This window comes from Salvia splendens, chromosome 4 (genome assembly GCF_004379255.2).
Source record: "Salvia splendens isolate huo1 chromosome 4, SspV2, whole genome shotgun sequence".
Taxonomy (NCBI): Eukaryota; Viridiplantae; Streptophyta; class Magnoliopsida; order Lamiales; family Lamiaceae; genus Salvia; species Salvia splendens.
In genome coordinates this window covers 30,888,210-30,905,205 of record NC_056035.1, presented here as the reverse complement: position 1 = coordinate 30,905,205, position 16,996 = coordinate 30,888,210, and the positions used below count along the sequence as shown (strand labels likewise).

Sequence of the window (16,996 nt, the reverse complement as noted above, 5' to 3'; positions counted from 1 at the left end):
TCCCACTCAAGATGGCCACATTCTTGAGTTAGAAAGTGTTGTTAGGTGGAATAAAGTAAAGAGGAAAAAGGTAGTTGAATATTTTAATGAGGAGAGAGGATGTTATTTCCAAAATTGGAAAGTAGTCATCTTGATTGAGACAAACAAAACAGGAAAGATGGTCATCTTGAATGGGACGGGAGGAGTACTATTTTATTTTATCATTGGAAAAAATCAGTTTCCACTATAATATATTCCCGTCGTTAACAAAACTCGGTACTCATCATGTGATTAATGGATGTGTACTATCCCGACTTTTTCTACCTTTTAATTTGTTCTTGAAAGGATGTCGTTGTGCCTTTAATTCTTTTGTAGAGAGATGGATTTGGGAATTTTGGGCCTATAACAATCCTTTTGTAGACCAATGCTTTTATTTGAGCCTAATTTTGGAGAAGTCCAAATTACTTCCAAGAGAATCAAACGGCAGCACCTAAACTTCAGTTCCACAAAATCAGCCACTCTCTTTCAGTTGAGTAATTTTTGGTTTGGCCATGACCTGCATTTATATACTATCACTACAAGACTTCCCATAACTGCAAGTTACCACTTTCATTCAACTCCAAATCCAATGAGAAACCGAGAGATAGAGAGCGATGGTAACCTTCGCACCAATTCATGAACTCCAATGGTGAAACTCAATCTCCCCAAATCGGATATCACTGGGCGACGGAGAATGGAGAGACGGAAGGCGAAAGCAGCGTGGCGGCGACCACGGCGGCCTCGAAACGACAGCGGGGCAGGTCAAGGGCTGTCTGACGAAGCGATTCATGGAGATGCAGCGACGGCTGGAGTCCGCGAGGGCGGCGGCGTCTCGCACGCCATTGAGCGGTGGAGGAAAAAGGCGAGGCCGGCGCCAGAGTTTCTCGACGATGATGACGGGGGTGCGACTCGGGCAGCGCTGAAGTTTCGTCGAGAAGAGAGGGAACGCAGCAGCGAGATCGATGGAGAGATGAAGGAGAGAAGCGAGTTATTTTTCAAAATTTGGATCGGAGATGTCGACGAATTTGAGAGAGAGCAGCAACGAAAAGTAGAGAGGCGACAGTGGCTGGCGACCCCAGCGATGGCGTCGCGATTCGGGAGTCTGGAGAGGAGAGAGATACGGGCGAGGAGAGAGAGAGATTAATTTTTCTGAATTTGGGAATTATAAGAAATGAGAGAGAAATAGGTGATGCTGCCAATTTGTGAGAGCGTGAAGAGAGAAGATGGGGATTGGACTCTGAATTGGAAATTTCAAATGGGATGAAATTAAGGAGAGAGAAATGGGTGAGAGTTTTGGAGAAGAAATCATGTGGGAGTTTTAAATAGGTGGGTTAGGGAGTATTAAATTGGGCTACTCTTTGATAAATGATGGACCAACATATTGATCTAAGCGTTGGGCTGATGGAGAAGGATGCACAGACTGCTCTAATTAAATCCTGGGAATGCGAAACCAGCTGGACAAAGATGACGTTCTAAGTCACGAAAAATTTCAGAATTTCGTAAATATGTATGATTTAACTTCACATGGGAGGCATACAATGTTGTTTTAATTAAAATTATTTTATTAAAGTCTAATTTTTAGCTTCTTGTGTTCTTTCAAAAAAATGGTGTGATTTTTGCATGCTATTTGAGAGCGGAATGAGGTGGGCTTTCTTTTAAATAAGGACTATGTCCTAAGTATATTTATTTTTCAAATGATGTGAAATATGTTTGTCATGCCATCTTTTTGTGTGGCTATGAGACCTATCTAAAGTGGCTTTTGCAATGTATGTTTAATTGAATTCGGGTTTGACTAGGGAGTGAGTCTCCACTCGGACTAGTGTACACCCCGTAGATCGTGCGCTATCTCTTTGAGTTGGCCGGTCTAGTGACTTGGAATGTGACCACATTCCTCGTCATGTATGTTCAGATATGGTATGGTGATGTTGATGATGGTGATGTTGATGGATGGTACGTTGAAATGTTTTAGTGACTCGAGTCTTTTCAAATTTAAAACCTCGAGGTCACTTGTTTATGGCATGATAAATAATTTTTATAAAATGTTTTCGGTATGAGTCCACTGAGTGCATCAAGTACTCAACCCTGCATATGTTTTAAAAATGTGCAGGTTGAGATGTGACGAGCGCAGTGGGTGTTGAGCATAAAAGTGAAGAAGATGATAAATAAAATGTTCTGAATATATTATGTCTTCATACATTATATTATTCTTCTCTCAAATGCTTTTGCTGAATGTTGTTATTTTGATTTCATGTATTGTTGAGATACTCTGATTTTATTCAAGTTATTCCTATTATTTCGAGCTACAGTCGAGTTGTCTTGTTTTTCCTCTTTCTTCCCCGCTTCTTTAACCCTCCCCTAGTCGCGATCAAACGTGTTTTCTATCTTTAGAAAATGCGGGCGTGACAGGATAAGTAAGCATAGGTCTCGCGTTCCCGACACGAATTCATACGAAATTAACAGGTTTGGATCAAGCTTTATTAGTTTGTGTCATTATTGAGTTGACCCGTTAAAAATCCGATTATTTCGGCTTATGTTAGGGTTGGATGTGGGTTTGATAGGATTATTATTATTATTATTATTATTATTATTATTTTAAAAAATTATGCTTTTGCTTTACTTCTTTATATATTTTCTTGCAAATCAAGGTTAAATTGTGTAGTATCATGTTCGGATCGTTATCGTGTCGTGTCAACCCATATTATATCTTGTTGTTAACGGTTCTTGTTGGGTGCGGATCGTGTTCAGGTTTGAAGATAGCAGTCCGGGTTTGTATTTGGGTTGACAACTTCCGTAACAGGTGGGGTTCGAATTAACCCTCATTGGATTGAGTCGTTTGTAACACCCCAAATTTTCGTGCACGAATTTTGAAAAAAAAAATAAAAATAGAAATGTGGACGAAGAAACACTTGGAATTAAAGTGCAAGGAATTTAAATTTTTATGAACTATAATTGTTGGAGATACACTATACAAGGTGGGAAAACTAACCTTTCATGAAAAAGATTTCATGGATCTTGGGGTTTGAATAAGTAGAAAAAAATATCAAAGTTACATTAGAGGGCTAAAAGGAGTAAAGAAAACAAAGGTGGGATTTGCTAAATCTACATGAAATCTCCTATACATCTCTCTCGGCTGCTACAACCCACAAAATGACAAACCCCTTTCTTTTCCCCAAAGCTCCAAGGACAGAGGCTGAGATCACATATTCTTTTAGCCTCCTAGAGATATAGCAAGGTCTCTCCTACAATCTGCCAACACATACACAAAATTGGTTAAGGATACATCTCAACAAAATCAAAGAGAAAAAAGAATCTTTTGTAGAGATAGGAAGAGTGAGCAAGCTGTCTGGACAACCGTGCTCCTCAAACACAGCAACCACAATCTTTCACCAAAAGAGGAATGGTGACAAATGAGCAAGAGAGATGAGCTCATCGTCCAACCCATAAAGAGAAGAGTAATATTATCCAAATCACAAGAGAAATCAGCAAAGATCTCCCCTATCCCAAGACTTTTACTAATTCGGCAAGAGGCCTCTTGTCATGCTAAAAGGAGAAGGATCCCATAGCTAAGAGTAGAAAGGTGAAGCTCCCAAAATCTGCCATAATGAGACAAAACTTTTGCCTATATAAGAACCCCACCGTCCCCTCCATCCCCCCACTTTCATCACCAAAATTTACAAATCATAAGGAGCACACCGAAGTTGAGGGAGAGGAGCGATGGGCGGCAGTGGCATGAAGTCAGTCCACAACCGAGAGCAACTACCAAGGCAAGGTAATCCCTACAAAACCAACCTCTGCATCATATTAGAACCCCATGCTCAAGAACTTAGAGCTTTAGGATTTCCACATCACATGATTTGGAACAAAGAATAGCACAAGTTGCTTTTAGCCCAAGATCAGTAACGATTTATCATGACTACGGCCCAAGGAAAGATCAAAGCTTTAGCACACTATAGTCAAGACCTTCAACATCACCTAGCTACTGCCCAAATTTTATAACCAATCAAACTAAATAATGAAAAGGAGTAAAAGAACTTAGCTTTAAGGATGAGGGGCTGCCTCGGAGACCACCGGCAACAGCGAGGCCACGAGGGCAGCCGCGTGGACTCCATGGTACAGCAGCGGCCCCAACCTGGCAGCAGCTACACAGCACGCCGCTGGAGGCGGCAGACGAGCCCGACAGACGGGGCAATGATACGGCAGGTCCGACGGCGACCGACCCTGGGTAGTTCGAAAGAACCGACGCTGTGAGAAAAGGGGAGAAGCCAGCGATGCTGCTCGCCGATCCCGAACCTGACGCCACGAGAGAGGCAGGCGATGGTGGCGCTGCTATGGCGGCGCTGCCTTGAGAAGGAGACGGCGGCGCTGAGTCGATGCCGGAGAGAAAGGGAAGAGAAGAGAGATGTGATGTTTATGGGTTCAAGTTTTGGAATTAGTCACCAATTTGGGAAAAAGATGTGATAGGGATTCGAGAGAGAGACCGATAAGTGGAGGGGAGTATATGGGATGAATTAATCTAAGAATTTGGGGCTGCTCATTGCCTAATTAATTGTTGGACCAATAATTTAATTAGAGAGTTGGGCCAATTTCTGATTTGGTGTAAGAAAGTGGGCTAGTTCCGTGGAAGTTACAGTTAGGCTAGAATAATTGATCCTTGGGCCGAAATAAATTAAAGAGGGAGAAGAGCAGTTGGGCCGGATGGAAGTAATTTACGAGGGAGCTTGGGATGCAAACTAATTTGGTTTTGAGCCGGAATTCTAATTAAGTTCTTAGGCCATGATTAATTAGGGCATGCATTCTAATTCTAATTAAAGTTTAAGAATTTATCGAGTCTTGTTAGTTAGTTGTGTTGTTTTCAAAGAGGTTATCTCCGCGAGCTAAGGTCGAAGTCAGTAAAAATCAAGTTAAGGAGTTTTAAGCGAACGAGGTAGGCTTTCTGTTAAAATCACAGTTTTTACAAACAATATTTTACGGGCTTTCTATTGTGATATATGACTGTGGGCTTTCGAACTAAAGTGTTTTTATGTGGGCTTTCGAACTAAAGTGTTTTTATGTGAGCTTTCGAACTAAGATATTTTTAAGGCTTTCTGTTTAATGTTTGTTTACAGTTTTTATGAAAAGTATTTTCGTGTGCTCCTATTTAAGATGTGATGTTAAGTGCAAACTTGCTATTTAATCTGAGGTATTATAAAAAGTGCTATTTACCTAAAGTGAAAGTGATGTGATTTATATGATGTTATGTGTTGCCTTATGAGTGCTTGTGAAGTGTAGCTTTTGTTGATATTTGTGTTCGGCTTTGACCGATAGAAATGAGTTTATTCCAAATATGTTTACGAGGAAAATGAAGTTTTGAAAGTCTTGAGTTCGGCTTTGACCGATAGAAAGGAGTTTGTTCCAAATATGTTTACGGGGAAAATGAAGTTTTGAAAGTTTTGAGTTCGGCTTTGACCGATAGAAATGAGTTTGTTCCAAATATGTTTACGAGGAAAATAATGTTGCGAAAGTTATGTCAAGCCATGTTTTGTTTTGAACTTTGCCTATCTGATTGACTAGCAAGGCGATGTCCTTACTAGACCAGGAGTTTCAGTTTTGTGAATTCGGGTTTGTAAGTGAGATGAGCCCAAACATTCTATTTCACCAGGAGTTAGTGAATTCGGGTTTGTAAGTGGGATAAGCCCATACATTCCGGTTCACCAGGAGTTTCGTGAATTATGTTCACTAGGAGGTTAGTGGGGTTCTGTTCCCCAGGAGTTAGTCAGATACGGCATATGTTCTAGGAAAATAGATCGACAGATCACTTTTTAAAAAGGAAAAAGGAAAATGTTTTAGTGTTCTCGGACCTTTTCCTAAAACCCCGAGTTCACTCAAAGAGTGGCTTGATATAACCAATTTTTATGAAAATATATTTCGGCACGTGTCCACTGAGTACACCAAGTACCATATGTTTTAAAAATGTGCAGGTTGAGCAGTGATGACAGCGGGCGGTGTTGAGCATAGACAATGTAGATCCTTCGATAGAATAGTACTCGGATGCGACGTGTCTCCATACACGACGTTATCTGCTCTTGACTCTTCCACTGCAATGTAAAAGTCGAGTTTGCGCTCTTTGTATCGTGCACTCTGATATATATTATTTGAGTTATTTCAGTTCAAGTTTCAGTTGTGCCACAGTTTTCCCCTTTCTTCCCCGCTTCTTTCATCCTCCCCTAGTCGTGATAAACCGGGCTTTCTATCCTTAGAAAGTGCGGTCATGACACGTTATCAGGTTGATCTGATAACGACCTAACCCGCACAATTCATCACCCAGAACACGACCTTTGATTTTTTATTAATTTATCAATAAAAAAGAAGAAAAAGTGAGACATTATCTCAAGACCGAAGTGGCCATGACTTGCCTAGAATGAATACTTGCAGTGATTTTGCAGCATCCAAATATAGCTTACATAATTGAAAATCAATAACTACTTGTCTCCGGACCCAATGGACTAAGAAAAATAAATTTGTTTTCGTCTTGAAATTTTAAAATTCTATATATTCTTAACCATTTATTTTCTTCAGTGGAAATCTTAACAAATTTGTTGAAGAATCTTTATTTCATATGTAGCATTATTATCCGGTATCAGGAAAGTAATTAATCAACAATAATTTATATTGTCATTAAAAATACGGAGCTCGGACTTTATATTACTATTACAATTGATGAACCTAAGATAGAAACTCAATTTTGTATATTAAGTTTAATTTAATTTGTGGAAAATTGGATATTAGTGTTAAACGGAAGGTCGGGGACGAGAATTTTGTTTTCTTATCAATTTCACTTTCTATAAGTAATGAATTACTTGTTAAGGAATACTGCTGTTGTTTTTTCTATTTACAAGGTTGGGTATGCATTTTTGAATTGTCAATTTTTGGAGCCATTTTAGATCCAACATTAGTATCGCCCAATTTAAAACTTACTATGGATAAGGAAATAACTACTTTTCTTAGGCTTAATTTATGCAAATAAAAAAAATCTAAAACAACATTTTATATTGTTGGAATCGTGACCGGTCAAAGGATCTTGATCGCATCGTTGATGTGACTAAACATTTAATTTGTGAAATTAAAAATATATGATTGATCTACATTCGGTGTAGATGATAGTGTTATTTCCATTTTCTCTAAACTGATTCCCGATGAATGAGAAATACTCCCTCCGTCCCACATTTGGAGTGACAATTAGTTATGACACGGGTTTTAAGAAATTGGTGGAGTGTGTTGTAATTAATGAAGTGAGAAGGTAGAGTGTGTAATAAATGAAGTGAGTAGGTGGAAAGTGAGATGGATTGACTTTTTTTAGTTTAAAATTGTTTCTTTTTTTACTTTATTTAATTTTGGTTGTTTAAATTAGTCTTATTGTTTTTAATTTTACACTTTGGTAACTCTATTTCCTTTACATAAAATTAAGCTAGGACAAAATTAAAATTGAAACTAAAATTTGAACACTTTGCTATCCCCTAATTTTAGGCCATCACATCAACAAAAATTTAAAGAGGGAACTCATTCCATTTTCATTTACTCAACCTCCAAATTAAGGAGGGAAAAATGCATTACAATCCCATGGAGGGAAAAATCCAAAATCAAAATAAAGGTAATCTACATCTATAAATACATTCACTCCACATTTACTCCAACAATTGCCAATTCCACCTACCTACACACCAACCAAAAGGTATTTATATGTAAATTCCCCTCAGAACATTTTCATCATAGGGGAATGGAAATGGATCAAGATATGGAGCAACAGATGGAGCAGGAGCATGTTCAGGATGCAGAACTGGAGCAAGGCCGAGACAAGGCCTGAGTTTGAGCAGCCAAATGAAGAACCATATTGTACAGTTCCTACAACAGCAATGCTAAGCTGGAGCACTGCCACATGGTTAATTTCAAGAGGCAGCCAATAGATTCAAAGTGCACAGAAGTACAGTGAGCCACTTATGGGGGATAGCCAAGCAGCAAATTTCAAATGGGGAACCTGTTATCATGAGGGGTAGAGCATCAGGATATACTAAAAAATCAGGTAAAGTACATTTTGATGATGAAAAATTCTAACAATTGTCTTTTCTTGAGAGGTCTTGCTATAGAAAGCTTGCATATAAAATGGGAGTTAGCAAGACCACAGTTGGTAGATGGGCAAAGAGTCACCTGATACGGCCACATACAAATGCCATAAAACCAGCACTTACTAAAGCAAACAAGATCAGTAGAATGAGATGGTGTCTTACTCATATTCAGCCAGCTTTGTATGAAGGAAAGCTTCTTTATCATGCTATGCACAACACAATTCATATTGATGAGAAATGGTTTTACATGACAAAAGCTTCAGACAGATACTACCTGTTGCCGGATGAGGATGAGCCTTACAGGGCTTGCAAGTCAAAAAGATTCATCACAAAGGTGATGTTCATGTGTGCTGTAAGTAGGCCACAGTTTGGCACAGATGGTCAGACCATCTTTGATGATAAAATAGGAATATTCTCATTCACAGAACAAGTTCCAGCCAAAAGGAAGTCCAAGAATAGGCCAAGAGGGACATTAGAGACTAAACCTATACCATCAGTTAACAAGGAAGCAATGAGAGAATGTCTCTTGAATCAGGTATGGATATTTTTATCCCCTCACCTTCCTATCAGACATTGATAATGTCATCATTTAGCATATTTTCATTGATTCATTCATAAGGCACAGATTATTCCAGCAATCAAGGCAAAGTGGCCAGCCAATGCAAGCAAGGATATATATATCCAACAAGATAATGCCAAACCTCACCTAAGATCTTTTGACTCACAATTTGATGAGCTTGCAAGTTCAGATGGATTTAAGTTCCATCTAATTAGCCAACCAGCCAACTCCCCAGACACCAATGTATTGGACCTTGGCTTTTTTAGGGCCATTCAATCACTACAAGATGATAAAGTAGCAACCAACATAGATGAATTACTGGGTAATGTCTGGAGTTCTTTTGAGGAACTCACCCCACAAACTCTGAACAATGTTTTTTTAACATTGCAAAGCTGCCTCAGCAAGATCCTAGAAGTGTATGGGGGCAACAACTACAAAATACCCCACTTGAACAAGGAAAGGCTGAGAAGGACAGTGGGGCTTCCTACATCCCTAGAAGTTGGGAAGAATCTGGTCAAAGAGAGCTTGGAGTATCTACTACTACCTCAGAATGATGTGGGTGCCTCATATGACATAGGGCATCTAATGAATGTTTTACAGCTCTAAATAGGCCACTTGGATCTTAGGGTTTACAGTATAAGCATCAAAGTAGTTTGGTGTTTAGGATGTAAACTTGTTTTTTTGGTTATAGCCTACATTTTGGGTTAGGATTAATAGGTTGATTTCTGTGGTATGGTAACTAGGCCTGCTTGTAAATCTATAGCCTACATTTTGTATGAATTCCAAGTGTAATTTTGCAAGTCAGAGCCTCCAAACCATCAAAGGGGTGGCTAGGTTCACAAAAACACAACCAATACAGAGCACTCACAAAAACTTCATCACAGAGAAGCAACATTGCAGGTCAGAGCCAACAAACCAACCATATACAGCAAAATAGCAAATCACAACCTCCAAACCATCAAATGGGTGCCCATGTTCACAAAAAACCAACCAATACAGAATGATGTTACTAAGCATGTAGAACTCTCAGAAAATACATCATCACAGAGGTACAAATTTGCAAATCAAAGCCTCCAAACCATCAAAGGGGTGGCTAGGTTCACAAAAACACCACCAATACAGAGAACTCACAAAAACTTCATCACAGAGAAGCAACATTGCAGGTCAGAGCCAACAAACCAACCATATACAGCAAAATAGCAAATCACAGCCTCCAAACCATCAAATGGGTGCCCATGTTCACAAAAAACCAACCAATACTGAATGATGTTACTAAGCATGTAGAACTCTCAGAAAATATATCATCACAGAGGTACAAATTTGCAGATCAAAGCCTCCAAACCATCAAAGGGGTGGCTAAGTTCACAAAAACCAACCAATCCAGTCAATACACAGATAATCAGATGTTATTCATCACAAAAACTTCATCATATGACAACAAACAAGATCAATTCAACTGAAACAGCCTCCAAACCAAGCAAAGGGGTGGCTCAGAATTGAGAAAATACCCACAGTTTAGATGAGATCTTTCATGCCAGGCAACAAGATCAGCAACATAGCTTTCTCATTCTCGGTGTACTCCACCTTTGATGAGGGAGCTGGTTGAGGTCCAGATTCGTCACAGGGGATGGATGGTTCAGACCCGTCAAAGCTCTCAGCCGGCGGGTGGCGTTCAGACCCGTCAAAGCCCTCATACGGTGGCTGGGTTTCAGATCCGTCGAAGAAGCAAGCCGGTGGGGGAAGCTCAGATTCATGGACGACCTCAGACCCATCAACGCCCGCAAACCATCTCCAATGTCCACATCGGTGGTAACAATCGACGACACGGTCGATTTCCCACCGTGCAATCACTTCCGGTGGTGTATCAGGGAAGATTAGGGTTTCGGGAGGTGCATCGAAAGATGGCACCGATTCACACTCCGAAAGTGGATCCCAACCTTCCGCCATGAGAAGCGAATAGAGAGAGACGAGAATGGTGGAGTGATAATAGTAGGAGCCGATTAGGGTTCCAACAATTTAGATCGGCGATTAGAGTAGGAGCCGATTAGGGTTCCTACAATTGGGAATGGGGGAGACGGGAAATGGTGGAGAGAGAGAGAGATGAAAGTCAAATGAGGGGGGTTGGGGGTGGGGGTGGGTTATGTTTTTTGTGTTTTTTTTTGGGTTTATTTTTGTGTTTATAATGGCATTTGAGTGTAATTTTATTGAATAATGGGGTAAAATTTTATGTCCAAAAATGGAAAATTCTAAATGTAACTCTAAAACTGGGACGGACTTTTTTGGCAAAATGTCACTCTAAAACTGGGACGGAGGGAGTAATTGATTAAAGTTAGTCACAAAAATGAAAAAAAGTTAGTTTCTCTAAACTGATTCCAGGTGTTATGTGCTTTGGACTTGGATATTGACAATTGGCCTTTGGGCTTGACGCTTGGGCTTTATCCTAGCCCAGCCCAATCTTTTTAGACCACACATGACGCAACGAAGCAAACGTGACTGGCACGTAACGTGTCCACATCATGATCGAACCCAGACACGAGGCGTGTAGATACGCTCCGTCCAGGATCAGCGTCTAGCTCCCGTAACGGTTTGTATCCCACAGCGGTTACAGTCAAACCCATCATGACAAACGTAATGATTGTTGACTCTAGCAGCTCCCAATGAAGTGGACTAGTCCTATAAATAGGTAGTCACACCATCTATTTCAAACACACCAAGCATATCTGCACTCATAGAATTGCATGGCTCTTCCCCTCTCGATGCATAATTTTTTATCGAAGATCTACCCTCGCCTTCATCCAATTCCCCAGAGCTTGTTCTGTATGCGGTGCTGCAACTAACAAGACGTAGTCGTTTTATCTTTGGAGATGGCACACTAGTCCGAGAGCGGTACTTGGGCGTATCTCGTATTGCGGAAATAGGACTCCTCGACACGGCGTATTCTCTTTTATCGTTTTACGGTTTTGTTGTTTATTTTCTAGTTCAGTTTGTTCAGTTCATTGTAATTTTTCTCCGTTCATCTTTTGGATTGTATTATGCTCGACTAATGCTTTTGCATCTCACTTTTTTAACAACATAGACATAGACTATCATAATCCATTCATACAATGAGTCCAAAACAAAGAAATTTAAGTGTTAGAAATACGAGAAAAATCTCAAGTTGTGTGTATTAGTATCTTAACTATACAAATCTACGATTAGTATATAATGTAAACAAAAATTACAATGAAAACAGTATAACACACCAAACTGTAAATAGAGTAGCGAAAAATTCTCTTTCCGCAATACTAATTCCACTTGATTAGTTTTCTAGAATTGATGTATTGTCCCAAAAAATAAATCGACTAGCACCTCCTCATCAAACCCACCAAGCACAAGAGATTTTGATAGAGTTCCGATAATTTGAGCAAACAAATTTCTAAACTAATGCACAAATTTTATGCACGTAGTGTTGAAAGAACTTGAGAGAAAACTGTTAGGACATTATTTATTATCATATATTCAATAAAAACATAATTGAATATGAATGAAGCAAGATCTTTGAACATCATGTATTTCACGTATTAACCATACATATAATGGATCGGAAACTTACCTTTATGATCCATAGCGGAAGCGATTGGGGAAGACGGAGAGAACTTCCTCGGACTTTGGTGTAGTGGCGCAACTCCAAGGATTTGTTTCTCTCTCTTTCCCTCGTTTATGTGTTCTCTGTAATGTGTGTGATTTGATGGGATCACTACACTTGTATTTATAGGCAGAGAGAGGAAAAACCCTAATTATCAAACCTTAAAGCCCTTTCCATCAAAGTGACTACTTAATTTAGGACATTTCTTTTTGACCAAGTAATACCAAAAATCAAATAAAATAATTGATCACAATAATTTGATTTGTTAGTCAATACTACATCAAAACCAATTAAACCATAATATATGCGTCCATTTTCTTTAATCAAAGGAATGAAATATTCCTTCCACTTAATGACTACAATCAAATACGCATATATATACTTATAATTATATATTCTCCTTTTCCTTACTTGTATAGAAACATATATTTAGTCAATCTTAATGATTAATTTAGAGAATATATTATGGCTAATTTAATTATGATAATTTAGGGAAACATCCCATTCCAATTATACATTAATAGCTAATTGATAGCTAATTAATTAGGGAAAGTGTGTCTTATACCAAGTTTATGTATTTTATTAAAAATCCAATTCTATTTAGGATTATATCACATGTCACATATGTGAGACATAAAACTTACATTCTCCCACTTGGCGAACATGTGGGACACAAAGTTTTCGATTCTCCCACTTGTCACACTTGACAGAGCCACAGTAAAATAGACATAATAAACATAAGGCGCGCATAATATTGGACTTTATAAATACTTTCATCATTAGCAAACATAAGTATTATATTAGAGAGACTACTAATGCCGGTCATGGCGGGCGTATATCATTCAATCGACATAGTTCCTTCTATATACCACATCACCAATAACCGCACTAATATAATCTATAAGTGACACAACGTCCATAATTGTCTTATTTCAAGACCTCCTACATTATTACTAAAAACGTATATATGCATATCAATAATATGTTTATGCAGGAAAAATAGAAACAACTTTATTGAATTCAAAATATCCATAACTTAAGTGTCTGAACCAACATGGAAAAATAATGATTAGACGTTTCCATACCCAAGACCCATTCTGTTAACTTATTCCATAAATGTCTTAGGCGGTAACGCCTTAGTCAATGGATCAGCTACTATAAGCTGTGTGCTTATATATTTCATAGATATTTTTTGTTCCCAAACTTCATCTTTCACGACAAGAAACTTTAATTCAATTTGTTTAGCTCCTTTGAATACTTGTCATTCTTACAGAAAGATACGATTGCACTATTATCACAATACAATTTCAAGGACATGGATATTGAGGAGACAATACCAAGGCCTGAAATAAAATTTTGCAATCATTAATGCTTCAAAGCAAGGCATAAATTCAGCTTTAATGGTGAATGTTGAATTAGAACTTTGCTTTACACTTTTCCATGATATAGCTCCTCCAGCCATAAGAAGAATGTAATCAAAAGTCGATTTTCTAAAGTCAACACATCAATCATAATCTGAATCAGAATATATAATCACTTCTAATTGATCAGATTTCCTAAATGTGAGCATATAATCTTTTGTCCCCTTTAAGTATCTCATTTCATTTTTGCAGTTCTCCAGTGTTCAATGTCAGGGTTACTTTGGTAACGACCTAGCATTTCGAGTGCAAAGCTAATGTCTGGTAGTACAGACTTGAGCATACATCAAACTTCCCATGATAGATGCATAAAAAAATATTTTTCATCTCGTTACGTTCTAATTCAGTTTTTGGACATTGATTCAAACTGAATTTGTCACCTTTATGCATTGGAACAACACTTGGAGAACATGCACTCATCTTGTATCTCTCTAAATTCGATCTATATAGTTTTTCTGAGACAATCCAAAAGTCCACATGATTGGTCATGAGATATTTCTATCCCTATGACGTAGGATGTCTCACACATATCTTTTATGTTGGAATTTTTAGAGAGATAATTTTAGTGTCATGTAGTAATCCAATGTCACTACTAGCAAGCAATATATCATCAACATACAGAACCAAAAATATGAACTTGCTCCCACTAACCTTGAGGTATATGCACCGATCAACGGTGTTTTCTTTAAAACCAAAAGCAGTAATAGTGTCATGGAATTTAAAATACCATTGTCTAGAAGCTTGTTTCAGTCCATAAATTGATGTCTTAAGTTTGCAGACTAAATTTTCATTCCATTTCTTAATGAAGTCTTCAAGTTGTTTCATGTAGACTTCTTCTTCCAGATCACCATTCAGAAAAGCAGTTTTCACATCCATTTGATGTAGTTCCAAGTCAAAATGGGCTACAAGTGCCAAAATAATTCTAAGTGAGTCCTTCTTTGATACAGGAGAGAAGGTCTCTTTATAATCAACACCATCTTTCTGAGTGTAACCTTTGGCAACAAGTCTGGCTTTAAATCGTTCGATTAAACCGTTCATGTCGAATTTGGTCTTGAAGACCCATTTAAACCCAATGCACTTGTGTCCATCAGGCAATGCGACAAGGTCCCAGACTTCATTAAAATCCATAGATTTCAACTCTTCTATCATGGCATCAACCCATTTATTAGAATTATGACTTTTAACGGCTAGTGAATATGAAACTGGATCGTTGCGTATTCCTATATCACATTCAGATTCTTGGAGATAAACCAAATAGTCATCAGAAATGACCGATCTTCGTTCTCGTTGTGAACGCCTTAGTGGCACTTCTGGAGGTGGCTCTACCACATCTGTTTCAATGACTTCGGCATCATCATTAAGTGGTTGGTCATTCAAGTGTTCAGTATTGTTAGGTTGTTCAACAATATTTGGCACACTTGATTCTTAAGGAAATGAGGGAGGAGGGAAATCTACCCTTTCTTCACTAATGACTGCATTATGAGTGTTAAAACTCCCACTGATCTCACCATTATCAAAGAATCTTGCATTTCCAGTTTCAACAATTCTCATGCTATGATCATGACAATAAAACCTATACCCTTTGGATTTTTCTGGGTAACCAATAAAGTAACCACTAATTGTTCTAAAATCCAATTTCTTTTCTTGCGGGGAGTATACTCTAGCTTCAGCTGGACAGCCCCAAACATGAAGGTGCTGTAAACTGGGTTTCCTACCTGTCCAAAGTTCAAAGGGAGTCTTTGGCACAACCTTACTAGGAACCCGGTTTAATATATACAATGCAGTTCTTAGAGCATACATCCACAACGATACGGGTAAGGTAGAATTGCTTAACATACTTCTAACCATTTCCATGAGGGTTCAGTTACGTCTTTCAGCAACACCATTCTGCTGAGGCGTACCAGGCATTGTGTATTGAGCACAAATGCCATGTTTTTCTAAGTATTTGGCAAACGGTCCAGGTAATTGACCTATTTTAGTGGTACGACCATAAAATTCACCAGCTCTATCAGATCGAACAATTTTCACCTTTCTATTTAATTGCCTTTCAACCTCAGTCACAAAATGTTCAAGTGTTTCTGCTGCCTGAGATTTTTCATGCAATAAATAAATATATCCATAACGCGAATAATCGTCAATAAATGAGATGAAATACTTTTCTCCACCAAAAGTTGGGACATCAAAAGGTCCACAAATATCTGTATGTATAATTTCAAGGAGCTCAGTGCTTCTTGTGGCATTTTTCTTATTGTGTTTGGTTTGTTTACCTTTAATACAATCCACACAAACAGTAAAGTCTGTAAAGTCTAAATTCGAAAGAATATTATCCTTTACAAGCCTCTTGATTCTTTCACTGGAAATGTGACCCAGTCTTTTATGCCATAAGAATGATGAATTTTTATTCATCGCACTATTCTTAGTTTCGACATTATTTTGCATGGCCATACATGCTTCAGAATTATTAAGAAATAATTGGTATAAACCATCAGCAATATAACCAGAAGCAATAATGTTGGAATTCTTAAATAAAGAAAAACAATTATTCCCAAACTCAAAATTAAACCCATCATAATCAAGTTTCGAAACAGAAATTAAATTTCTAGAAAGAGTCGGAACATAAAGGGTGTGATACAAGTCCAAATGAAAATCATTATCTAAAATTAATCGTTATGTTCCAATAGCTTCAACTGGAGCCTTATTCCGATATCCCATAAGCAAGAAGTTCTCATTTGGTCTTGTGGTTTGGGTCATAAGGAATCCCTGCAAGGAATTCGAAACATGAACATTAGCACTAGAATCAATCCACCAAGTATTAGATGGAACAACAATCATATTTGATTCAAAAAAGCTTGTGAATCCTAAAAATTCACCTTTCTTTTCAAACCACTGACGACGTCTGTCGCAGTCTTTCTGAAAGTGTCCATCCTTTCCACAGAAACGACACTTGTCATTATTGCCCTTCTTCTTAAGCTTGGCTTGAGAGTTCACATTCCTTTTGGGAGGTGCACGTTTCTTGCCTTAGTCTGGCATATTCCCAAATTTCTTAGATGCTCCTTCAGTTGCAATGTGAGCATGTGATGCACTCATTCCATGCTCCTTCAGCCTTTGCTCCTCTTGGACCAACATATTTCCCAATTCATTTAGAGTCCACTTATCCTTTATAGTGTTGTAGTGAATTTGGAATGGCCCATATTGAGGAGGAAAGGAAGTTAGAATGAATTGGACAAGGAAACCCTCATCCACCGGTAATCCTAACTTTCCCAGCTTGGAAGCGATG

The 16,996-nt window shown here is 38.3% G+C and overlaps 1 protein-coding gene and 1 long non-coding RNA gene across 2 annotated transcripts; both read left to right on the top strand.

Annotated features, from left to right (window-relative positions):
• The first annotated feature begins 2,919 nt into the window (after nucleotides 1-2,919).
• On the top strand, nucleotides 2,920-6,168 carry LOC121799421. The gene is made up of 2 exons (XR_006050315.1): nucleotides 2,920-3,787; nucleotides 5,976-6,168. It is a non-coding gene; the product is annotated as an uncharacterized LOC121799421 (long non-coding RNA).
• Nucleotides 6,169-8,154: 1,986 nt separating this feature from the next.
• Nucleotides 8,155-9,282, top strand: LOC121800956. Its single transcript, XM_042200444.1, has 2 exons — nucleotides 8,155-8,652; nucleotides 8,743-9,282. Exons 1-2 carry the CDS (start codon nucleotides 8,155-8,157, stop codon nucleotides 9,280-9,282), a joined length of 1,038 nt encoding a protein of 345 aa, XP_042056378.1.
• The last annotated feature ends 7,714 nt before the right edge of the window (nucleotides 9,283-16,996 follow it).

What these genes read in the sequence shown, in the direction of transcription:
- LOC121800956 (XM_042200444.1), top strand. Translation starts at nt 8,155, where the DNA reads ATGGGAGTTAGCAAGACCACAGTTGGTAGATGGGCAAAGAGTCACCTG. An exon ending in GAGAATGTCTCTTGAATCAG is followed by an intron (nt 8,653 to 8,742) that starts GTATGGATATTT and finishes CATAAGGCACAG; the next exon opens with ATTATTCCAGCAATCAAGGC.